The 26,748-nt window shown below is 44.6% G+C and overlaps 1 protein-coding gene across 2 annotated transcripts in view; it reads left to right on the forward strand.

Annotated features, from left to right (window-relative positions):
• Nucleotides 1–26,748, forward strand: part of PKNOX1 (PBX/knotted 1 homeobox 1) — an 817,124-nt gene that overhangs the window by 391,787 nt on the left and 398,589 nt on the right. For both annotated transcript variants that reach the window (XM_069635659.1, XM_069635660.1), the window contains one exon: nt 4,987–5,083. In XM_069635659.1, the coding sequence (XP_069491760.1) occupies nt 4,987–5,083 (97 nt within the window). The remainder of the gene's footprint in view (nt 1–4,986; nt 5,084–26,748) is intronic.

The following is a 26,748-nucleotide window of genomic DNA, read 5'->3' on the forward strand; positions in this document are numbered from 1 at the left end:
CCAAATTACACCTCCAGGTACCCGCCGAACCGTTCCAAGGGGAACAGTCTCTGGATAACATTGTGAGGGAATTTTTTTTACACTTTTCCCCTGAATCCACTACTCAAAAAGATAGTGCACAAGATGCGCCAGGGACCAGTCACAATGATTCTGGTGGCCCCTATGTGGGCTCGCTAACCCTTGTTCTCTCATCTGATGGCAATATCAGTTTCCCCTGCAAGGAAGCTACCATGCTCGTACAACATGCTATCACAAGACAGAGGGGAAACACTCCATACATGCCCGCAAACTCTCATTTTAGCGGCCTGGCTCCTGAGGTCATAAGAGTTCGGACACTTCCAACTTCCTCAAAGATGCATGGAGATACTTAGAGAAGCAAGAAAGCCTAACACCAGACATTGCTACTCCAACAAATGGAAGCGCTTCATCATCTGGTGCAATTCCAAGAACATCAACCCATAGACTTCTCACGGACACATATTTTCCTGTACCTGACTCACCTAGTAGACTCAGGTCTGGTTTTTAATTCCCTGAAGGTCCATTTAGCTGCACTTTCAGCTTACACTAAGTCCCAGAAAATCCCAGTAATCAAGGCTTTTATGGAAGGGGCTAAAATACTTCATCCCCCTATTTCAAACCCAGCTCCTGGATGGGACCTGAATGTGGTATTAACTAGTCTAATGGGATCGCCATTTGAACCTATGCATAAGGCAAGCCTTAAGGCTCTCACTTACAAGACCGCCTTCCTGGTGGCAGTCACTTCAATAAGAAGAGTTAGTGAACTACAGGCTCTTTCAGTCCTAGACCCTTGGCATGATTCACAAAGAAAAGGTGGTCCTGCGCACTCACGATTTGCGCCTACATTTATTTCAAAGTTCCATGTCAACCAATCAATAGAACTACCCACCTTTTTCCAGAACCCCACTACCGTGGCGGAAAGAAGTCTCCACACGCTTGATGTAAGAGAGCAGTCATCTACTATCTGGAAAAGACAGGACCACTTAGAAAGACAAACAGGTTTTTGTTTCAGTGGCAGCTGGTAGAGAAGGGTATCCTGTCTCTAAATTGGCTATTTCAAAGTGGATCGTAAAATTTCAAGGAACCTGGGATTGGTAACCCTAGGTCTCCTGGGGGCAACCAGACGTGGTCTCCCTCTCACTGTGCTTAGAGAAGCATCAGCTTCACCTCACTGATGATCCCCAACAAGGGTGAAACACGTGTATGGGGTTGCTGGTGGTACTCTCGTTCAGGTTGGAATTGCCATTGCATTTCGGTGCTGGACTGCCCCTGGGCAGGACAAAGACTGATATGCAAATGGATATTTCCCATCTGTGAAAGGCACAGTGAGTAAAAGCAGTGGCTGCGAACTCTCAAGTGGTTAATAACCACTGAACAGGTTATCAGGCCTTGTTCTGTCGAGAGAGGGGCGCCCGCTACCTTTGCCAACTAAATTTCAAGGAACCTGGGATTGGTAACCCTAGGTCTCCTGGGGGCAACCAGACGTGGTCTCCCTCTCACTGTGCTTAGAGAGGCATCAGCTTCACCTCACTGATGATCCCCAACAAGGGTGAAACACGTGTATGGGGTTGCTGGTGGTACTCTCGTTCAGGTTGGAATTGCCATTGCATTTCGGTGCTGGACTGCCCCTGGGCAGGACAAAGACTGATATGCAAATGGATATTTCCCATCTGTGAAAGGCACAGTGAGTAAAAGCAGTGGCTGCGAACTCTCAAGTGGTTAATAACCACTGAACAGGTTATCAGGCCTTGTTCTGTCGAGAGAGGGGCGCCCGCTACCTTTGCCAACTGAATCGTAAAATGCATCACACTGTGTTACTCTTGCCAAGAGGGATCTGCCCTTCATGCCTACAGCACACTCTAGTCCCGGGACAAGGTGCTACCAAAGCATTCATTACAAATGTTCCTCTTGAGTCATTTGTAAAGCAGCAACCTGGAGTTCTGTACCCACCTTTACAAAACACTACTGCCTAGATACACACTCTAGGTCTGATTCGAAGGTGGGCCAAGCGGTACTAAGACATCTCTTTACTACTGTTCCTTCTCACATCTCACCACCATCTCTGGATACTGCTCGCTAGTCTATGCACAGCATGTGATTCTAAGCAGATCCACAAGCATCAGAAGACATGCATTACTTACAGTAGTAGCATTTCTGATGATTGCATCTGCTTAGATTCACATGCGCCCACCCTTCCTCCCCTCTTGGAGTAGAAGGAACATAGACATTTTACTCCTTTCTCTCTCTGTAGTCATAAGGCTCCCTCACGGCAGACAAAAACCAGAGCGTGAGAGATTTTTGGGTACACTACATGTCACATTAGGTATACTGTTACAAGCACGCCCATGTCTACGTCCCCCTTTTGATCCTTGAAAGTCAAGATGCAATACTCTGCGATTACAACTAGATGTCAGACTATATGCACAACATGTGAATCTAAAGCAGATACAATCATCAGAAATGCTACTACGGTAAGTAATGCATGTCTTACAAGCTCAGCTCTGGGTTTTGCACAGAAAAATCATGTATTTTCCAATAATGCTTAAAGCCACCTGTCATACATGCTGCAGCTCCTGTTCAATATCACTTTGCAGTTTGATAACATGTTCCTGCAGATGGACAGATTAAAACCGGAAATAGTTAATATGGCAACACATAATGTAACAGTTCAGCCTAATTACACATAATCCACACATCCAGCACAAAACCAACTGCTTCAAACAAACCTACAAATCACTGGACGTTGCCCTTCCTGACACAGTAACCACAGTGCGCACAATCCAAACACACCTAGAAAGCAGACTCGCACAAGACGCCAGTTCCTCCTGGTCCTACACAACCTCTATCCTCACTAACCTTCCCAACCCACCACGTGATCGCCCACAGACCATGCCAATGGTAACGATGCGCTGTTGTATATGCTATTTGCAAAACTAACAATACTATTAGCAGGAAATTCTGAAGAAATGTGCAGTAGGAAAAAAACGCATACAGACCAGAAAACACTTTGTGCACAACTGCATATGGAGGGAAATGTAATGTGTGTCCGGTGCCCCATTACCTTAAAATTCAGGACAGCACAGAGGAGGGCCATGCATGATTGTTTTGCTGCTGCCACCATCGGAAGGTGATGGATTCCATGGCTGCGTCCGGTGGCCCTCTAGTTCTTTGAGAAGTCTGTGGGCTCCACTGACCTCCATGGAGTACTCACTCGCAGTATGCACTCAACATTCTCCTGAGCTGCTCATGCCTTCTGCATTCTACAACGTGTAGCTATGGCCAGAAGGACAGGACATAGCACACTACTACAGGCTCCTAGCATTGAATCATTTCCAACATGGGACACAAATGTTTATGTAGTTTCGAATGAGAGCACTGAAAATGGGCATTATTGCGAGTCCTCGCTCTATATTACTTTTTTTAGCAGCAACCAGCAAGATCCCTTTCTGCCAATTCCCCACCCTCCACTCCCTGCTCATTTGATCTCTGCTTCCCTCACTGTGTTCTTCCTTCCTTCCTTCTATGATTGTAAAGCACTCTGTTGCTTCTCGAAGCTTAGTCCACCCTCAATAAATACACTAACAATAATAACCTGATCATCCAGGCATAGATGGCCTCACACGGTCTATGCCTGAATGATGACAAAACAGAACTCTTCATCTCGGCCACCACATCCAACCTTAACAAACTAGGCCAAAATTACTCTTCCTTTGTAATTGACAACAACATCACCACCGTAGCCATGGAGATCAAAACCCTTGGCTTCTATTTAGACTCCACACTTACCATCAAAAAACAAGTTAATGCCATGGCATCCGCCACATCTTATACATACAAACCTATTAGAGCAGCCAAACCATTCCTCTCTCCCACTAACTGTATCACCCTAGCCAGAGCTCTGATCCTGTCCAAGCTGGACTATTGTAATGCGCTATATGTAGGCAGCAACAAATATATCGCGTACAAAATTCAAATTTTACAAAATACTGCTTTAAGAGCTGCACTAAGCCTCCCGAAAAAAGCCCGCATCTCAGAGACTAGAAGAGCTGTCAATTGGCTTTCAACGAAAGACAAAATATTCCTTAAATCCGTCTCCCTGACTCACAAATGCTTCCACCAAGCTGCCCCTCAATACTTGATAACGAGATTCACCAGACAAGCATCCTGCCGCCCTACCAGAAAGGTCAGCTCTAACCTCCTTCTGGTGCCAAGATTCAAACGCACTATGTCTGGAGGGAATAGCTTTCCTGTTAAAGCAGCACAATTCTGGAACTCCCTACTACCATCCATCAGGGAAGACCTTCCTTACCTTCAATTCAGATCCAATATCATCCTCTGGCTCAAGGAACATGACAATGCTTTTCCTTGCTGCGCTATACTTAATTACTGTAAATTGTGTATAACTTTGTACATCTACTGATCGTCTATGCTTAGACATATCATTTAACCTGTAAATATTGTATATTTCCTGTAATTCTAATTTGCCGTATTGGCTTTCACTGTTCTTGATGTCATCCAGCAATGTAACCTGAGCTGGACTCCATCTATTGCGCTCCTGTAACCTAAGCTTCACAATCCTCTTGCTTCTTCTGCGCCCTGCTACCTTTGGGTTAGGCGCGCACTACAAATAATAAACATAAACAATAATAATAATTGTATCCCCTGGTTAACCATACTTTTGAAGTACACATTTATCTCTTAAAATGGTATTTCGAGGGGATTGGGTCCTCCAACGTATTCCATATCTATGACATGTAATCACCACAGCTGTGCTGTGGTGATTACATGTCATAGATATGGAATACGTCGTCGGACCATCCCATCGAAAGAACGTTACCAGGTAAGAAAGTAACTTGTTCTTCTCTTTGCTATGTCAGAAATAGTCAATGTATGAAATGCCCTGCCAGTGTTATGGGTGGGATATGTGTTCCACATTCATGCAATTTCACTTTATCTTCTACTTTGTAGCAAATTCACAGCACCATTGGCAGCCTGAGTGCCCAAGGAATCGTGGTGCCAGCGTCTGCACTGCAGCAAGGAAATGTGACCATGGCCACAATGTCAGGTTAGAACACATTTCACACACCTTGGTGTTTGTGTCCATTTTCTACCCTTTTGTCTCCATTCAAGTGCTATGCTCGCTCCCCCTCCCTGGTCCCCCCGACCCCCTGCCAGCCAGCCAAGGGGGGGGGGTAGGTGGGTGTGTGTGCGTGTGTGTGTGTGTACGTGTGTGTGTACGTGTGTGTGTACGTGTGTGTGTGTGTACGTGTGTGTGCACTTTTAGTTTTCATTTCTGTGTTGCATCCCATCTGCACTATTTGGCGTTGACCATGTCTCTCTGCCCATGTCAGAACAAGAGACCGAAAGATCCATGTATTCCCAGAGTGGGTGCCTACTGGAGAGTCATGTAGCAGTGAGGCAGGGGATGGTGAGTGGCATTGGGTAGGCAGGCTGGCCATAGGTGGGCTGGGATTCTGTACACCTTTCCAGCAACTGGCTCCTCCATAATTTTGGGGGACCAGGAGATGAGTTTAGCAATGCTACTCGTTCGGCCACATTGTCAGCCTCTTATACAAAAGCCCAACTGTTGGCTTTACCAGTGTACTTTTTATGTGCTACCAGAGCTGGGTCTTGGAGCTGCACTCGGGATGTCTACCAGCTGTTCGCTGCCTGGCATGTGCATATACAATATACAGTATTTATTTATAGGAAGGCAGCATCTGAAGACCGGAAGAGGAGAATTAGAGGGAAGAATAGAAATCAAAAAATCCAAGTTCATCCCTCCAATTAGATGTATCTTTTCCTTTGTCCCTTTTTGTGTTTGCAGACTCTCTGCTGTGACTTTCTTGTTCTGGGTTAGCCCAGCAGTCCTTCCACTTTTTGCACCAAAGCTTCAGCCTCGCATTGTACGTCCACTATTCATTCCTCTTACTGTTTTGTTCTCTTACCATTTGGGTTTTCCTGAAGGCTTTTGATTGGTGCAACATCATTGTATGGTCATTCTGTGTTTTTCTAATGACATTTTCTGAGATGAATGATTTACATTTGAAATGTGTTTTCTTATGGGAAGTCTGTGGCTGTGGCATGGGGCTCACAGTGTAATGCAAAGATGTTAGTCATGGTTGGGTATCCAGATGCCTACTGTGTACCATCCGGCCCTTGTTGCATGGAGTGCTGTTGCTTTGCCAGATTGAAACCAAAGAACATCAGGGAACACCTGCTGTTAGGAAAGGTTTTCTTTTTGCAGCTTTTCCTGCATTGACATCAATGGAACCCCCAACCTTTACCTATTGTTTGATTCTTGTCCTGACATTTCCACGTAAGAAATCCTTTTTTCTTTACTCTTCTTAGCTCATATGTTTTGGGGGCTCTGATCAGTCCCGAATATTTAAGTGCAAGGGGACCCCGTCTCCCTTTTTGAGATTCCTTGTTGATTTTAGGCTGCATGCATCACCTTCCATTGGCATATTTTGTATCCCTTTTCTTCCATAACTTTCTTGATGTGTCCAACGTGGCCCAGTATTAGGAAACCTGTATCTTTTGGCACCTTTCCTTCCATATTTTCTATTGACCTCCAATCTTTTTGCTTTGTTTTTTGACCTGTTTGGACTTTCCCAGGAGAAGTAGAGCCTTCAGCTTCACCTTCCCTGCCTTTTGCTCATTTGCCTTGGGGATCCTAATCAGTCCTCCAGGCCATCAGTGCTGGGAAACAAACCCCACTTTACCTCTAATCAGTACTGGGAACCTGTTTCCCTTTTAATCATTTTACATTGCACACAGCATCTTACAATGCAGTGAATTGGGCATACTTTTGTATCACCCTAGCTTTTTACATTTGTGATTTTTTTGGTTACTTTTATGTGTGCAAGCTGGTGGCAAAAGATATGTGACTGAAGTGTGAGTGGGCACCACTGTATTTACAAAAGTTGATTGTCAAACAATAGAACAAGTGCTTAAACATGAGTGAGCTGCAAACCCTCAGAGTGACCTGCACTAGACACTCAATTACACACCGGCTCGGACTGGCCTCCGGAACCCAGGGTCTGCATCTGTACAGAATCCAGCTGGACCACTCTTCTTCAAACCAGAGGTAGTGTACTTACCTCACTGTCTTTTAGTTGTGCTTTTCTCAGTTGGGAATCGCATTAGCTTACCTTTACAGTTGATTCCCAATCTCTTTGCACAGGCTTAACGGCTTGTGACCCTACAAGTGATTTCTACAAACTCTCTAACTTTGTGCAAGACATTTTATCTAAGAAGTGCCTCAGCTCCCTAGACTGTTTCAAATTGACTTTGGCTGTCCTATCTCCTTGCAGACTTTTCAAGCCCATTGACTTTGATATTGTTTTTCGCTCATAGATGGTAACGTGTTTTAGACTGTTATTGTTGGGAAAGTATTCTCTAGATTTCATTGGGAGATTTAGTTGTCTTCGCATATACCGAACCAAAAACGCAAAATGCTGGTGCGGGCTAGTTTTTTTGGACAAAGTGGCCCACTTTTTTGGCCAATATGGGCCAGTTTGATGAGTTACTTCACCATGCGGCTAGTAGTTTTGACCAGCATTGCTGAATAAATATTCTTTAAAATGCACAATTTGCATCACACTTAATTAAAACACTCCCCCTTGGTTACTATGCAAACAGTGTCACAAAAGGAAAGTATTGTCATTTGCAACTGTGGGCCACTTTTTCACTGGTGCCCGAGTCAATTTTATGGCCCAGTCTGACTACACACTCAGCAAAGACCTAGGCTACTAGCCTGCGGTGAGGGCTTCGTACCCAAAATCTACCATGTCAAATGGTTGGTTTCATAATCAAAACATTTACTTCAGTCATTTCTAACCAATGTTATATGGCACAACTTGCATATAGAAAACAAGGTGGCCATTTTAATAACTGTTGGTAGCCGATGCCGATGAGCTTTGGACCAGAAAGGTACTTCGTCAGGGCAAAATATGTTACAGTAGAGAATATTCTTACTATGCATTTTGACCTAGTAACCACTAGCTACGATATGATATTCAGTGCAATTTAGAACAAGATAATAACAAGTGAGTGAACCAAAAGCTCCCCTATCTACCGTAAGCACATGGAACTAGCAATACTAATGGTCTGGATCGGAATAAACCCTAAAACACATGTAATATCCATCCATAATAGCCAATAGCTCATGTAAAATGTTGAAGCAATGCAGTTTTATACACACTGTGCAGATCATGATTTGTACATTATAAACAAGTTTTAAATCAGAACTAGAGAAAGTGAAGAAATGAAAGACTAAGAAAGATAAAAAGAGCTGAAGAAATTCCTAACCTGCTCTAGCACGATGTGAGTAAGATGGTCACAAACTGGAAAACTTCATCCGAGGCGTAAGTCATGAAAGGCACAGAAACAATCATTAAGGTGCCAAAGTGCCGATAAAAACGCATGTGAAGCATGTGCGTGACGGATACCTTCTGTAAAAAAGCAATCAATATCTCGGAACAAAAGTAAAGCATGCAAGGGGCGGCAGGCTCCTGATATGCAAAAATAGTGAAACATGAGGGTAGTCATTAGAGTACCAACGTGCTGATTGAGCCAAGCAAAGAAAGTGGAATAAAAAAAAGACCTCCTACTGGAGTATGAACGGTTTCTTGAAAAAGTCAGTGCAGTATATAAAGAGCACCAGCTCATAGAAAGCAAAAACTACAGACAATGACTGGTAATATCAGGTATTCATCAATCCGGATGTTCATATCAATATCCCAACCAAAAAAAGTGACTTTACAAACCTCATTAACCACTCTGCCTAAGGTACGAGGGAAGTTCCTCCACCTGTACTGCTTGAATGAGGAAAAAGCAACGTGCAAATATCTGTGACCAAAGTCATGTGATAAACTTCACACGACCAACGTGACTTGTGCGTATGGATGGTTACAAAAACTAAGAAAACAATGCGCATAACAAATCGGTCACAGCCTGGAAGTATTGGTACCATAAACAGAAAGCCCTTTCCCAAGCAAAGTGGCCACTTGAGTTGCCAGATTCTGATGAACAGGGACAAACACTAATTTCTAGCCAAACTCTATCTGGGTGGTGTGACTGAACAGCAAGACTAAGATTTAGGAGGGCATGAGACTGGTGAAGGGTTCCGTTAAGCACACACAGAGCACTCTTAATACAAGTTTAATCAGAATGTTTAAGAATACAGTTATTTATTTAGGCCTTAGACAACTCTTATCAATTAAAAACCACAGGTAACCCACTAAAACATTCACTTCTATTATTTAATCATTCACCTTGAGGTACTTTGCACTAGCACTTCACTTTTAAAAACCATTTAGAATGCGTTTTGAAATACCGTAAATGTAGCAAAGCAAGTGAATAAAGCAAATAGAACCAAGTAAGTAATCAATAGAGAACTAAAAGGCTGAAAAGAAAGAGTTGGGAACACCATACAAAACCTTGAAAACGAATATACTATGCTTAAAAAGTGCTTCCCTAGCTAGAAAGGAAATTAAATGAAATATTTTATTTATATCGCGCTCGTATACAAGTGTTTCAGAGCGCGACCAGGCAAAAAGGAGGGGAACAAGGGAGAACAAAAAAGAAAACGGCGATCTTACTAGGCCCAGTGACATTCAAGAAAGCGCAAGTGCATGGAAAAGGGGGAAAGTGCGGAATAGAGAAGAGAACAGAATAAATAATAAAATAATAAATAAATACGGGCCATAAACCAAGGTAGTGCAGCCAGCAAGTGGCAGGTGAACGTTAGTCAGATAAGGTATATCTGATAAGTGCAGGAGAAAAAAGGGGGGGGGGCTGTATGGGTACAAATACAGAACCCCAGTGCAGGGGGTGGCCTGGAGGCAGTGCAGGAGGGTGGTAGGGTGAGCAGCTACTTGGGCCCGAGTGACAGAGGGTGGCCAGGTGCACGATGCCAAGAAAGAAGCAGATCAACAGGGGTGAAGGGGGGCAAAGGCAGAGGCAAAGGGGAGGTCTTGAGGGGCTTCCAGAACCGGAAATGGTTTTCCTCAAGTTTAGAGTCACAGGTCCCAATAGGCGTCGCTTTAGGAATGTGTACAAGTGTTGCAATGTTAAATAAGAACTGGAGAAAGGGCTCTGTAGGCTTTCTTCAAATCCAACCACCTTAAGAGAGACCCCGAGGAGGATACCTGACCAGAACACCACCTTTCAAGGCTAGACAGGGGAGAGGTAGGGCTAGGACTTTACGCCTATAGAACCCTATGGCGACGGTAGGGGGGGAGGTTACAACCGGTATGTTTAGTCACCTCCTAAGGAGCTCCTGAATTCGCTGGGGCTTCTGTATTTGGACCGTGGCCCGTTTAAAGATGGCCAGTGGCCAAAACCATTTCACTTTCATTTACAAACTGTATTTCTCCTCTAAACTAATCACTGTCCTCTGGGTCATACTGCTCCCATCCAATGACATCCCTCTCCCTAGGCCCCTCCTCTGGCAGCCGACTTCTGATTTTTAATGCATGCTTCAGTGTTGGAAGTCTTCGAGTTTGCTCTGCGAGTTACTTCTACATTTTCTCCACAGAAAAAGGTTCTATTTTTGTTCCAAAAGAGCCTATGTACTCTTCTCTCTATCTGCTGACAGCGAAGATCAGTTGTCGGTAAAGTTCAGTGCTCCTCAATAGCGAAGACCGTTGAAGTTTCCAGAAGGTCATCGGCCTTCTTCGCGCCCTCCGACCATGACTGAGGAGAAGAAAGAAGGAAGGTCCCTCGTCAAGTCCTGTACCAAGTGCAGGCTTCTAAATGTGTTTGTGGAGGACAAACACATGCAGTGCCTCTACTGCCAGCATCCAGACCACAAGGAAGGAGATTGCGAGATATGCCGCAGATTCTCCAAGAAGACGACAAAGGACAGGCACAGTAGACTGGCGGCGTGGCTGAACGCCAAGGCATCTGCCCCATGCTTTGAGCAGAGGCATGCCTCACCCAACGCCGGTTAGTCTGAGGAGCGGTCTTCTAAGTCCTGTGAGGGCACGATAGAAGAGCTAAAAAACAACACAGAAATAATGATCAAAAAAGCGGACAAGGTAGGAAATGTAGTATTAATGAACACTAAGGACTATATAACAGCAGTGGAAGAACATCTGAACCGAGATCAGTGCTATGAAAAACTCAAAGCAAATCCAGTAGAAGAACTCATATCGGAATGGACCCAAATGGTAAAAAATTGGACAGAGCAAAATCTACTAACGGGCATGGAGAAAGATTTTCTTACCAACAATTTCCCGATACTGGGTACTATATATTTCATACCCAAAATCCACAAACCTTATACCAACTTTCCGTCTTTCAGAGCAATAATTAATAGTAGGCTCACTCACAGAGCCAATATCAAAATACATCGACACCCATTTACAGCCTCTAGTACTGCGTCTCACTTCATTCATAAAAAACACCAAACATGTTATCCAGCAAATTGAAGAAATCAACTGGGAACCAAGCTATTTACTGGTCACACTGGACGTCTCCTCTTTATACACAAGCATACCACACGACAAAGGACTTGATACCACCAACTACTTTTACAAAACAAGATCAGTTTCGTACTATAAACAAAATGAAATGCTTCTTGAAATGCTCCACTTTACATTGAACAACAATATCTTCATGTTCAAAAATCAAATTTATAGACAGAAACAGGGGACGGCCATGGGAGCGAAATGTGCACCATGTTATGCTAGCCTATATGTAGGCCACTTTGAATTAGAACATGCCTGGTCCCATGAAGCTTTCACCAAACTCAACAACATAATATATTGGGACCGGTACATAAATGATATTCTTCTAATTTGGAATGGAAATGCCGAAACTCTAAAAGAATATGTCAATTATCTTAACACCAACCGATACAACTTGCAATTTACAACCAATCAAAGTCAGAATAGAATACAATTCTTAGACCTGGAAATTTATATCCAAAATGGAAGAATCCTAACTACATTGTATGTCAAACCTACTGCTGGAAACACTATATTGCATGCTAAAAGTCATCACCCCCAACACTTCATCAGAAATATCCCGTATGGCAAAATATTAAGAATAAAAAGGAATTGTAAATATAACAGATATGACTGTGCCTTTTACGAAAATGTTGGTGAGGGAGGCCCCCCCTTTTTTTTTTTCTCTTTCTTTCTCATTTTCCCTTTTTTCCTCTTCCTGTTTGTGTTGTCTTTTGTACTTGTATATGTGTATTAGTTGTATGTTCCTTGAATTCATTGGATATAGTTATTATGCTAGAATGCGCAAAATATGATATTTACAATGTACTGTAATTTTGATTATTACTGCTTAGTATGAGACGTTGTGTACATTTTATGAAAATGTTGTTGTTTATTGGAAACTTAATAAAATGTTTCTGAAAAAAAAAGAATACAAAGGAATTGCACTGAACCACAAGAATATGACAAACATGCAAAGAAAGCAATGGAAAAATCTCGAGCAAGAGGATACAAGTCAAAACTCCTAGAAAAAATCCTATCATAAAACAAAGGTTAAATCAAGAATGGAACTGCTCAAAAACAAACGAGCAACAACAAATGACAAGGAACAAGAAAAGCTTTGATTTATAACCCAGTATAGAACAAACGCCAAACAGATTAAAAAAATTCTTCAAAAAAATGGCACATTTTGAAACTGGACCAGGATATAGCAAGACACATTGAAAACCAGGCCCACATTACTTTCAAAAAAGCAAAAAGTCTAAAAGACAGATTAAGTCACTCACATTTCACATTTAAGAGAGAAGGACTAAAACAATTATGGAATAGAACACCCCTCAAGGGCAACTACAAATGTGGAACATGCATCAGCTGCCCTTTCAAAGAAAATGGGGAAAAAAGTATTTCACTGCCCAATGGAACAAGATACAATATCAAAGACTTCATAAACTGTAACTCCAAAATGGTAGTATATGTCATCACATGCTCGTGTAATAAAATCTATGTGGGAAGTACGAGAAAACTCAAAATCCGAATACAGGAACATTTAAGAGCAATAAAAAACAAGGATATGAGATATCCCCTGGGATACCATCATCTATCAGAACATGCAAATGAATCAATAAAAGAGATACAGTTTTTTGGCATTGAAAAAGTAACAAAACCACAGAGAGGAGGAAACATGGAGAAAATCCTCAGATCCAGAGAAGCATACTGGATCTGTAATCTCGACAGTTGCCATACGGGTCTTAATACAGACACAGAACTAATCCATGTTTTATGATTGTTCAGCCTGAGAGGTGATCGGAATTTTGAGCGCTGACAGCATAAATGTTAATGTGTTAGCATTTAAATGTTTAAATCATTTTGAAATGCATGCTTATCCAAATTGCAAGCACCTACTATGAAAAAGGAAAATTAGTCATATGTACTGAGCAATTTAAGTGTTAAGTTTAACACTTGCCAACATAACACTACAATCGTATTAGGTACTCACATTTAGATAAAATGTTCATCTAAACAATCGAAAGCTATCATCCTAACAAAATAATAATCATTGATAAAATGAAGAGCAACTATTATCAGTCACTTCAAAAAAAAGAAAATTTAGAATGGCCACAATTTTAATAACAGAAATCGACAGGCCCTATCCAAGATGGAGGAACAGCGGTCGAGTGACAATCACTGTCACGTGACCGCGATCACAAACAAATGTCTAATATGGCTACAATTTCATTTTATCAAAGATAGAACCGAGCATAATCAGTATCACCATCTTTTACAAAATAAGGCATGGGTATCACCGTTTTATTACAAGAAACCAATCGGCCCCAATGCAAGATGGAGGAGTCGCGATCACGTGACAATTACGATCACGTGACCGCGACTTGATACAAACATCTAAAACAGACACGAATAGAACGCTAAGCAAGTTATCAAGCCGGAAGATCCCGCATCCGAAAGGCAAGCTGCATGGTGGCAGAAAAGGATCGTACTAGCACAAATAAGGTAAGCCCTATTGGAGCCCACTTTTACAAGTCCTATCAGATAGAATACTAATCCTCAATAGATAAGCTCTCCATGTAAGAAATGTTTTGCTAAACACATTACTATAGTGCCTTAGCCTCGCATGCTCGTTTTTCACAGAGCTAACATAAACAGGAAAATACAAAGGAAGCGGGGGAAACTTTGTGAAAATGCTAAGCTAATTTCATACGATCTGGTCACAGAATACTCTAAAAGTGAGTGCTTTTTCTGATTCTACTATCTTCCCTGAAATGTTTGTTAAAAATTTAGCAAATTGAGTCAAACACTAAGAAATGTTCATAAGTAAGTGCCTACAACATTTTGGAAAGCAATGCAATTAAAACTGTTAAACATCTTTTTATTTACAGATTTAATTGGACAATTTGTTAACCGATAAAAGGTTTTCTTTTTGCTTTGAGCCACCAAAAGGCTCTACATTCCCTCCTGAAGAACTGTCTGAATATTAAATAAAGTGGAACACGTGTCGAGGGCACTGAGGGCACTAATTCAAAAGGACACATGAGAAATAATCGAAAATTAATTAAAGACATTGGGCCTCATTACACGGAAGGCGGTGATCCAGGGTGCTATTTGCACCCTGTACCATGCCGGTAAATTACCGGCACCGCCTTGGCGGAAAGGGGATTTACCGCCCCATTCCAAGGTTGGTGGGGCGGTAAATCCCCCTTCCGCCATTGCCCTTTCCATTTCTGCCCCATAGGGCTCTATGGGAATGGGGAAGGCGCAAAAAGCAGGCGTTAAAGCACCAACCCGCTAAGGGACCTCGTAGTAAGGCGGTAATGGTTAACGGTCACCGTTACCATTAACGGTGGCCGTTAACCATTACCGCCTTCCGTGTAATGAGGCCCATTGTGTAAAACAATACTATTTGGATTCATCTTTTTATTTTTTAACTAATCAGCATGCTGAGGGCGCAATTAGACAGGTTTTCGGCCTTTTTCTAAGGAAAAGACCATTTATTCTTTACATTATACAGTCTGATCAGCCTCGGACAAGAGAAACCCAACTGGCAGCCTAGCAAAGATCTATCCACCGGAAGAACAAACACTCCAATTATTTTGAACTCAGGAAAAAAAAGGCTCGCATAGACTTGAATCAAGGCTGGAAGAAGGAACCATTTGGCCCTGACCTTACATGACGGAGGAGAAGAAAGAAGGAAGGTTTCAAAATGTGTTTGTGGAGGACAAACGCATGCAGTGCCTCTACTGCCTGCATCCAGACCACAAGGAAGGAGAGTGCGAGATATGCTGCAGATTCTCCAAGAAGCCGACAAAGGACAGGCACAGTACACTGGCGGCGTGGCTGAACGTCAAGGCCTCTGCCCCATGCTTTGAGCAGGGGTATGCCTCACCCAAGGCCGGTCAGTCCGAGGAGCGGTCTTCTAAGTCCTGTGAGGGCGCCTCATATGTGGGTGCCCAAGATAAGTCCAAGCATTGCAAGTCCGGGTCCACCGGGGTGGCTGCGGAAGCGGGTCCCATGGCAGACCGGGCACGATCGACTTTCCGCCTCCCTTGCCAGCCAGCAATCAAGCTCCTACTCGAAGAGAAAGTCGTCCAACCCGACTATCTGCTTAGTATTGGGTAACCCACCCTTTGTTAAAGATCTGTACTACACAAGTTGGTAGTGTGACTGAGCAGCCAGGCCTATCTCAAGAGGGGTAAATGTGAGCTGGAGAGCTGTAGCAATGAAATTCATCAATACAAGTAACCAAGTAACACTTACACTCAAGGTTTCAGTTATAAATATTTATTTAACAGAAATGTTTAGATACGTGTTCTTTAAAATGGCAATTTGTGCAACAATGTAAATATACTTTAAAAATACTTTTCAGAATCAGAACAAGTTAGTGGATAATCTTTGGGTATGCTTTCTACATAATTCCTACACCCTGAGGTACTTCAATCACAAGGAAAGTAACGGCAGTTATGTATTGCAGAAAGGAAAGGAAAGGTTTAAGGAAGGAAAGGGTTAAACAGGTTCTCGATATATGTGAGGACAACTAAATCTCCCAATGAAATCTAGAGAATCCTTTCCCAGCAATAACCGTCTAAAACAAGTGACCCCCTATGAGGGACAGCAATGTCAGTCAATGGGCTTGAAGAGTCTGCAGGGAGCCAGGACAGCCAAAGTCAACAGCAGCACCGTCTAGGGAGCTGAGGCACTTCTTAGATAAAATGTCTTGCACAAAGTTAGAGAGTTTGTAGAAATCACTTGTAGGGTCACAAGCCGTTAAGCCTGTGCAAAGAGAGAGGGAATCAACTGTAAAGGTAAGCTAATGCGATTCCCAACTGAGAAAAGCACAGCTAAAAGACCGTGAGGTAAGTACACTACCTCTGGTTTGAAGAAGAGTGGTCCAGCTGGATTCTGTCCTGTTGCAGCGATGCAGACCCTGGGTTCCGGAGCCTCAGTCATGGGGACAAGAGAGAGGACGTCTGGAAGGCACCTGCAGTGGCACTTGGGAGGTCATGGGCAGCTATGGTTTCTTTTCGGGTCAGCTGCACTTAGTAAACAGCACCGTTGCCGATCTTGGATACCGGTTGGGCTTCCTTCACTCCTTGGGTCCTGCACTCTTTTGAGGGGACTCAAGCTCGGATCATCCTGCTTCTGGAGGGTCCTGAGGAGACTCCTGGAGCTTCTGGATGGATTACACATGATGCACTCTACTGCGGATTTCTCGACCCCTGTCGCTCAGTTCTTACAGCATCGAAGAAGTACAGCCAATCAGGGAAGATGGTCCAGTGGAGTTTGTCTCAGGGTTAGTTGGTCCCACTAACCCAAGGGCAGAAGTCATCCCTTCTGGAGCTTCTCTGTCGAATTGAAAAAGGAGTTTCAGCATAGCAACAGGTCTTCAAAGGGCAATCCAAAGGTCCATGAGGATGCTGCCAGCTTCGTTCACGGTTTCTTCGTTGGGTATTTCTCCCAGTGGTCGACTCTGCCTCTAGTCCCCAAACCCTCGCCTTTTAAGCAGGTTTCTCCCATTCATGCACAGCCTAGGCTGTCAATCACACAGCATGGTGGCTGTCCTGACAGCCAGCCAGCCAATCAGGACTGGTTGCATTCAGGCATTCCTAGAGACAAAGGACAGGGGAGTTTCGGGAAACTCCCTCACATGCTGCCTTTCCAGATACAGTGGAGCCAGAGGCGGGCTTCAGGGCTGAAGCCTGCCAAAGGCAAAACAAAGGGCCAAAACCTGGCTCAACGCACAGAGTAAAACCCGAGAAAGACCTCACAAACAGAAAATGGCAAAAAAGGAAGCCTGGGGCCATTTTGGCAAAATGGTCACCCATGGGTGCTGTACTGCAGCTGAGTGATCAGCCTGCCGTAGAAAAGCACAATGGTAGGAAAATTAAACCACTGCCACCAGCCATTTAAAGTAGTGCGGGTAACATAAAAATGTTACAGGAGAATGTAGGATAAGGGGTTACTGGGTAACCCCCAGCACAACACATAAGGTGTTGTGTACTGGACCTACAAAGAGAAAAGGTAAGTAAAATCAATTTCACTTTACTATTCTTGGGAACAGTAGTTCACACAAGAAAAGGTATTTAAACCTTATGAGAAATCTAAAGGATTTCTCTGTGACACTGCACTGAAGGTGCTGTGTATCACCATACAAAAAGTAGATGCCTATGGAGTTTGTCAGACTCCAATAACAGAAGAAACACATACTCCAAATCAGGTCAAAACACATGAGAGTGAGAAAAAGGTCTCACTCATTCCAGGATAAAAATGTAAATGTCCTAAAGTCCAGCAAAATAGCTGGGGGTCTCTAAGGTTGAAGGGAATTAGCACAGAAATGAGAATTCTCCCTAAGAGCTGGGTTCCCCCTTTGGGCTTCGCTGTTTTTTCTCTTTAATGTACTTGGGTGAACTACTGTTCCCAAGAGGTAAAGGGGGATTGTCATCCCCTCTACACACCCCACCTTATGTGGAGTGCTGGGGGGATACATTGTATCCCCTTGCTTACTTACCTGTATCATTTTTGTTAAAATTGCAATTTTACTTGAATAGCTGGTGGCAGTGGTTTTACCTTAGTAACACTTTAGAATGGCGTGTTCCTTCTTTTTTGCCATTTTTAAGTATATCTGTTTTTTTAGGTCTTCCTCTGCCATTCTAGGCAGGAACGACCTTAGTGGAAGTTTTGTCTTCGGTGAGAATCCATTGTATTCCTCACCCTAGGTCCAAAGACGGGAGGAAGCGAGGGAGGAGAAGACATTTCCTGAGCCCTTTCTTTCACCTTGCCTGAAAGGAACTAACTCCCAGTGGGGTGGCTGGCCATCCTGATTGGACAGCCAGACCGCCCCTTTCTGTAAACTGCAGGGAGAGTTTGCAGAAGTTCTGCTGTAGTTCCTGATAAATACTCCAAACCTGGAAGCTGCTGACAAGTCGACCACTGGAGCTGAAACCGAAGAGGAAGATGAAGAAAAGACGTCTGAAGCGATCTCCAGCGACGGGAGAGCCTGCTGTGTACCCAGAGCCTGATGCAACCCTTCCTTCCAATCCACCTGGGGGGCCCAAAAGCGACGACTCCTACCAGGAGGCGGGTGAGATCCACTAGTCTCAAGAGGACCTGCATTTTGAACCATCCCACACCATGCTGTGACCTTGCTGGGCTGGGTTGCCAGTCAAAGGATCGACAGTAAAAGGGTCGACAGGACAAAGGATCGAATATTTTGTTTTATTTTCACATTTTTTTTTTTTGGGTGTCCCCCCCCCCCCCCAACGCCCTTTCACATTCTTTTCCAAAACAAAAACCTAAAAAAAAATATATAATTTTAAAAAAAAATTCGCTCCTTTGTCCTGTCAACCCTTTTTTTCGATCCTTTGACTAGACACCGCTGGGCTGCAATACCCCAATACCCTCAGACCTCAAGCCATTGTATGGTGCATGATCTCCCGAAGTCCAAATTCCGAATCTGTCTGGTGGACTCCTGCTGGACCGCCAGAGAAATCATTTGAATCCCTGGAGTCCCCTTACCAGAGTGCAGGACCGAGAGAGGGAAGAGAATCTGACGGGCAATATTCGTTCTTCATCTGGCTGTTGTAAATAAGCACCAAATCCTCGGAGTACCAGACGTGGATAGATACATATCAGCAGCACAACTAGCTCCTATGCTGCGCTGGGCCAGAGTCGAGAATCACAAAGGATGGTGTAGAATAGAACAATTCGTCACGTCGATCCCTCTGATCTCACGCCTGGGTCTGAAAGCTGAACATAGAGGAAGTGGTGGTGCCCTCCTGGAATCCACAAAGGGGTCATTGCAGAGTTGGGATATAGCCAGGAAGCAGAAACGTATCCCACAAGGTCTGGGTCCATACTCACCTATACTACATAATCCGGATTTCGCCCCAGGCCTTCAGGGAAAAGACTGGGAGGGATGGAACAGAGTGGAGACCCTGGCCCTGGCTGAGATGTACAGAGATGGTTCCCCACTACTTTTCAGACTGTCAGCAGAAGTTTGGCAAAGAGGAAAGGGAGCGGTACAGGTATGCGAAAATAAGACACTGGATAACCCATCCGACGGTGAAAAGAGCGAGCACACGACCACTGTCCGGCCTAGAGCTAACCTTGCAGGAGGGTCAGACACAAAAAGGGATCACCAGACTCTACAAACTTCTCTCAAATTCCCAAACGACAGACCGCCTCCCGTATCAAGTGAACTTGGAAAGCGACTGTGCAAGAGTCCCTAACGGAAGAAGAATGGTGCAAAATATGGTCATGTGCACATGGTGCTTCCAGATGCACCACGATTAAAGAATCTGCCTATAAAATGTGTTTTAGGTGGTATATGCCCCCGTACCGCCTGCATAAGATCACCAAGACCTATTTGCCATACTGCTGGAGAAACTGTGGCGAGAGAGGTGACTTAATTCACATGTGGTGAACATGCCCCAAAGCAGTGGCTTATTGGAAGGCGATTCAAGGCCACATTAAAGACCTCACTGGTGTCGAACTCCCGAAGTCCCTGAAAACTATCCTATTCGGTGTTCCGATTGATGGCAAATACGCAATGTCAGGGGTGATGGCCACTCTTATCACTCACCTGCTACCGGCGGCTAGGATGACCTTAGCGCAAAACTGGAAAAATGAAGAGGGCCCCATAGTGGCATGGAGGTGGGTCAAGGGATGGGGAGTGATGGCCATGGAGAAAATATGCGCACTCACTGCGGGAAAACACCAGAAATTCCTGACGACCTGGACTCCATTCCACGAATGCGTGAGCGACAGAGAGGCCCACTTCTTTAAACCCCGTCTTCTCAGGAGCATACATGTCATATAAGCACCATCAACAGCAAGAGGGAATGAACACAGGACAAACCCTAACCAGAGTCCTCATACATGTTGATCTCTGTACTGTTTTATACTATTCTGAAGTGTTAGTTCAAGCAGGGAGGGGGGTGGGAAAGGGGAGGGTGGGACGGGGGGAAAAGAGGTATGGGGACTGTAAAATGGAAAATGAGAACACTCAAAGGCTAAGAGACCTTATTCATTGTTGGACAACATCAGAAAGAGAGGGGGGCTGAATAAGAAAGGTAATTTACTATTTCTGAATCGTTTGATATATATGTATGCCTTTGATCCCAAAAATAAAGTGTTAAAAAAAAGCACCAAATCTACAGAGCCGTGAGAATCCATGAAGAAACCTTTGCTGAAGGCCTCCTGATGACTGCTGCTGCAAGTTCCCATCCAGTGCCCAATTTACACCTCCAGACCAAGAATACAGGAACCAGGTCCTTTGCTGCTGCATCCTGAAGGCATCCACTCTGAAGCTCTTATTTTCTCCTAAGGTACTGTGTGGGCTTGGGTAATACTTAAAGTCTGGTGTGATTCGTGTGGTTGGGAGTTTGCCCATATCACTTGCCCAGTCCTATTGCTGGAACGCATAGAGGGCAACTTCTCAGAAGTCCCTGAACACTTAACTAACTCTGAAAGGGTATCCCTACATATTATCCCCACCAAAAATATCGCCGTACATATGGTTGTTTGTCTCGCCATAGGCAATATTTTTTGGGGGGATAATTTGTGGGAGCGGGTGTTGTGGGGATGTCCCCCGCACATTTAAAAATAATGCAGGGGTTGCAGGGGTGGCCCCCGCAGGGTCCATGGCTCAATATCGCCGCAAAAATATGGTGATATTTTTGTATTGCAATATTTTTGCCGGTATATTACCACATGGAACCCTCTGAAAGTGAATACTTATTTGTCTAAGAAGATGGATCTTTGACTTTCCTGCAACTGAACCCTTTCTCAACCGGCCTACAGCTGGCACCTAGACCACGAGGGCCCCTCAGCTGTCTGAGAGAACTCATGCAATAGACTAGGCAAGGACTGGATAAGAAAAGGATTCATTGTGGTAGCTATCTCTGTGAAAGGAGCAGTTACAACATGTCATTAAGTGTATGAGTACCTTTGAGTTGCATTCTGCCCCCTAAACAGTATAAGTGTTGGTGCTGTTTTATCATTGGTTAGCTGAATGAGTGTAAAAGCTTGCCAAATGGGTTTTACCTACCTTGAATAACATTGTGTTCTTAAAGTGTAATTGGGTCTTGCTTCCTGTGAAGGCATCATCAAGCAAGACACAGACAACAGATTCTGAATTTTATTTAACTTAAATGTCAGGATGGATGTTAGGGAGAATTCTCTGTTAAGACTAATTTCCCAAACCTAGTGAGTCCCCCAGCAGCTTTGCTGGATTTTTGGGGTTTAATTATTTCTCCTGCTAAGAGTGAGACTCTTTTTCTCCCACTCTTAGGCATGATTTGAGAATGTCTGTTGACTATGTAATGTGTTATATGGGCTATGGGGTCTTTTACTCCATAGGGCTTCATGTGTTTTTGGTAAGTGTGTTACACAGCATCCTCATAGTGACACCCCACCATAGACTCCATACCCTGGGACTGACTACTGTCTCCCAGGGCATGTAAAGTCACCATTGGCTTTACTAGTCCTAAATTGTGAACAGAACCAGTACAAACCATCATGTTGTGGAATTACTGGTAGGGGTTAATTAGATTGCCCCTGTGTCTGTTTCCAAGAGGGCACTGTGCAGTCCCCCCTCGTCGAGTTTCTGGCTGGTGGCAGTGGATACCACGCGAAATATTCCACCTGAATATTTCCTATGGGATTTTCCCATTCATTTTAAACGCACCACTTTTTGGTGCAATGTTAAAGATACCGCCAGGTTATTTATTTAATATTTATTCCCCGGTTGGGTCTTTTTGCCAGGACTCGGTTTTAAAATGGTGTTTGTGTTTGCCTCTGAAACTCTAACCCAAGTCGAGCCCTTTGTTGCACTTTTTGGCGGGCTTCTCCACAGAAGCCCTCCAAATGGTGCCACTCTGTCTGGGGTCTATAGGATGTGTGGGAGGGGGATTAGGCCCCCTGGACTGAGTTGCCTTGGCAACTCAAGTCGCACTCTTGTGTGATTGGCCCAGTGGTGAGCCGCCCGGCTCACCACTTAGCATGTTTGAGTGACAGCTAGGCTGATGAATGGGGGTTTTTCTGCATAGAAGCAGGGCTTTGGGGACTGGAACTTCAGAAGTCGCCACAGGACCTAAAGAATCCGAAGAGGGGAGAAGGGAGAAGCTGAGCCATCTACAACGACAACACCACTAGTGGAGCCCTGCTGTACGAACTCACCACTTCCCCGACGACAGAGGAGATCTTCTTCCAGGAGAGTCTTCTTCCTTTGAGCTGGTGGGACCAAATAGTTCACCTTTTTCGCCTTCTTGGATCGTCTCGTGGTCGAATCGCCCGTGCCAAGCACCCCGGCGGCCGGATAGCCACGCTTCACCACTACCGTGAATAAAAGGGTAGTACCTTTTAACCGGGAAACTCTACGGCTCCTTTCTTCCCTGGCAGTGCAACGACCTCCAGCTTTCCTCCACGTCGAGATATTCTCTTCCCCTGGATGAAGCCCCGACTTGCACCTGCTGCCAGGAACAAATGCCCCGCTGGAGCTTTCTCACCATTTCAGGTACTGTGTCCCGCCTGGTCTCCCTTGCAACAGACTGTCCAAGGTGTCCCATAAGTCCTTGACTCTCTATCCTGGGGTGACCTTGGACCTGTTAACATTACCTTTCTAACTTGATCCAACCTCTTTTGACTTTTCTGCAAAGACTTTGAGTGCATTTCCACTGTGTGATCTTGGGCACATTCCGCCTTGCTCTCTCCAAGAGTGGGCCTGGCCTATGAACTTTTTGCTCTACAGTAGACCCTGCCTTTGTTGACTTGCTGTGGTTTCTTAAAAGTGTTGGTAGTGTGTGATTTTACTATTCTGCCTTTTCTCTCCCTTTTTAAACAAATTATTGGAGTGCCATTTATGGATACGGGCTCACCTCTGTTTTGCTAAATAAGTGGTGTCTTAACCTAGACTTGTCAAATAATTAATTAGGGAGGTGTATATACTTCTAGTGACTGTGTTTGAACTTGCTTGACATATTAGTGCCAGTGTATTTTTACAAGTGTGTTTTTAAATAGATAATTATATACTTTTACACCAAAGCTCTGGTCAGTGTTTGCTTGTGCTACTGTATCTCTGTACCTATTGTGTATACTCTATATACTGCGTAACGCTTCTTGAGAGAAGTCTGACTGCTCAGCCACAGCTACCAGGTAAATCTGGGTGATACGGACTGCTACCAATTGGGTTTACTGCCAACACCTGTAGTCTTAAACTTTTTGCAGTGGTCCCTAAGGGAACTGCACAGGTTTCTGCCTAACAATGGATGAAGGCCTAACTTGCCCTAAGCTAAGGTGAGAGTTCCCTCCCTGAAGAAACTAAGGACAGTCGGAGTCAAAGAGTTCAACTCAGGTCTGTCTGTGTCCAAAACCTATACTTGCCCTCACAACTAAAGCTAAACAATGTGTTGGGATGTCGGCAGTTTTTCAAACAAAGGTTTGAGCTTCTTCCAGCTCTTGGCCTACTTTCCGCTCCCATGTTCAGGTTCACAGTTCCACAAGTCTCTCTATTCCCTTCCCCAAGTTCAAGAAAGTTCAAACAAAACAATTCTCAAAGGATTAGGCTCCTCTCCAACCCTCTTACCAAGGGTAGTTTCTCTGGTTCACCAAAACAAGGTTTACACCCTTGATTCTTTCTTTCATTTGCTTTCCAAGTCGGGCCTTCGGTCTAGGCACAGTTGACGGGCCACACGGTCCACCCATCACAGGTCACGCAACCAATAACCCTTGTGCTTTAATATCGCTCCCCTGCAGCGGATTCCTCAGTCTAGGTGCAGTTGACAGACCACACGGTCCACCCATCACAGGTCACTCAACCGATACCCCTTATCATCAACTTGTGGAATAATTGTCCATTACTTCTCTTAACCGTGAGAAGGTGCTATTTATACTAGGTGCTTGTTCACCCCTCACTTGGTTATGTTTCTTCTCACACCCTTCTTGGGACTCTACTTTCTTTGCCAACACTTGTATTTCATTCAACTTGCTGTGTGGTATTTGCCATCTGTACCACGTTGCTTTTGTTCTATTCAAACATTCTCTTTGCTTGCTTCATCTCTGTGTGGCATTCAGCAAAGCTTATTAATCAAACCTTCATATTGCTTCAATTCTGCGCGCTATTCAATGATGCTTTCGGTTATTTCGGTATTCAAAATAATGCTTTTGGAACTCGCACACTTCAACATCAGGGTGCGTCTAGCACTTTTTGTTTCACTCGGGTCTCTCAGGGCCATCAGCTGTTTGTGTTGCGATCCTCCTCCTTAACGTGGCTTCTGCTGCTCCTTCGTTAGGGGATCCCAGCGGCCTCTCCCATGGCTCTGTGCACGCTTGCCAGCCTTCTCTGGGCAGGTGAGCGGCCCGACCCTCTGAAGTGGGTGCTTCGCTTCGGGTCCACTTGCAGACCCTTCTGCTGTGGCCTGCCATCTTACCTCCTGCTCCTTCTCTCCGCTCTGCCTCGCCGAGTGTCACAGCCGGTTCCCTTTGCACAGCTCCCCACAGCTCCCCACAGCTCTAGCTTCACGTCAGCAGTTTTCTCCATCTCCGGTTTCTCCCGCTCTCGTTTCTCTGGCTTTTTCTTTTTCTTTTTCTTTAAATTGGCTTATTAATTTTCCACAAATGCAAGAAAAACACAACAAAAGATCATCGGAATCTGATCCGACCAGGGCCACACTTTATTACCACATCACCCAGAACAGAACCGTCAAGGCATCACTGCACCCCACCATACCTCCTCAAGCATTTAAAAGATATTGATAGTATTTTGCCCAATTCTCAGGTGATTTTGCATGCAATGGTAAAGTTTGGATGAAGGCAGTCTCTAGGTCGTGACAGTACCCCACGTCTTCCAACCAGGTTTGCATTTTGGTTGGGGTGGGGGGGGGGGGCTTACACATGACATGGCAATTCCCCTACAGGCCAAAGCGAGCAAAAGGCCAGTGAGCCTAAGTGAAGCGAATGGCAGGTGCCTCGTATTCCCCAATAGCACCCGACCAGGGTCCAAATTGAGCTCCTCCCACACAATGAGCGAGACCCTGGGCACCACCTCCCCCCAGTACCTGCCTATCGCCGGACCATGCCAGGTGCAGAAAGTCGGCGGGACTGCTCCTGCACGTGAGACAGGGGCAAGTACACCGTGGTGATGCCAACCCTACGGGCCACCTTCCTCCATACCACACGTGTGATATTTACTATATGCATCGTTCCTGGTTCTGCAGAAGGCGCACCTAAAATCCGTGCGCGCAAGAGGCCAGGCGCAGCCAGCACCCTCTCCACTTGAACATGTGGCCTAATCAATTGTGTTGCATACCAGAATGCTAAAAACTGTGCCTGCGCTGCCCAGGAATACCGTTCCAGGTCTGGGAGTGCCAACTCCCCCTGCCAAATGGCTGGGTTAAAGCTATATATGCCACTGTGGCTTATTTCCCAGCCCATACCAAATCTATGATGATCCCCCATAGTTTAAGAAAAAAACCTGATGTGAGTAGTAACGGAATATGAAGGAATAGGTATAAGAATTTGGGCAATACGATCATCTACACGATTGACAAATGACCCAGCAGCGTAAGGGGGAGGGAACGCCATTGCAGCACCAATTCCTGGCATGGGAATCGGGACTCCACCATAGTTGTCTCGGAACAGGATGGCCGGTTCCCGTGCGAGGATGATCCCCAGGTATGTAGTACCTCCCATCTCCCATGTAAGCCCAAACCTGTGATCAAGTGCCACTGTGCCATCGGTAAGCAGAAATGCTACTGACTTGCTACAATTGATCCGCAGCCCAGAGAATTACCCAAACTTTAGCACCTCCTGCATCACTGGCGATAGATTGCCTACCGGATCGCTTATAAATAATATCGGTTTATAGTGATTTTTTCGACAGGCAAAGTTTCTAAATGCAAAAGTTTAATGATAATGATGTGTTTATTTATATAGCGCCTTAATCCAAAGCGCTTTATAGAGCACATATGTACATACAATATCACCCAACCGAAATTGGTACTCATGTATCGACCTCGGAAGGATGAAAGGCTGAGTTGGCCTTGCCGGGATTCAAACCTGCGACCTGCAGATCACGCTCAGATCGCAGCAGCGAGCGCTCAACCCGCTGAGCTATCTTACCGGCTTTTAGACACAAAAGCATCGGAAAAAAAAGTTTTGAATTCATTTTTTTTTTTTAATTGGGGGGAGGGGGGTTCCCCCGACCCTCCCCCTTTTCTTTTTAAAACAAACTTTTTTTCTGTACGAAACTAAAATAAAACCTGTCGCA

The sequence above is a fragment of the Ambystoma mexicanum genome, chromosome 7p (assembly GCF_040938575.1).
Source record: "Ambystoma mexicanum isolate Mex_15411 chromosome 7p, UKY_AmexF1_1, whole genome shotgun sequence".
Taxonomy (NCBI): Eukaryota; Metazoa; Chordata; class Amphibia; order Caudata; family Ambystomatidae; genus Ambystoma; species Ambystoma mexicanum.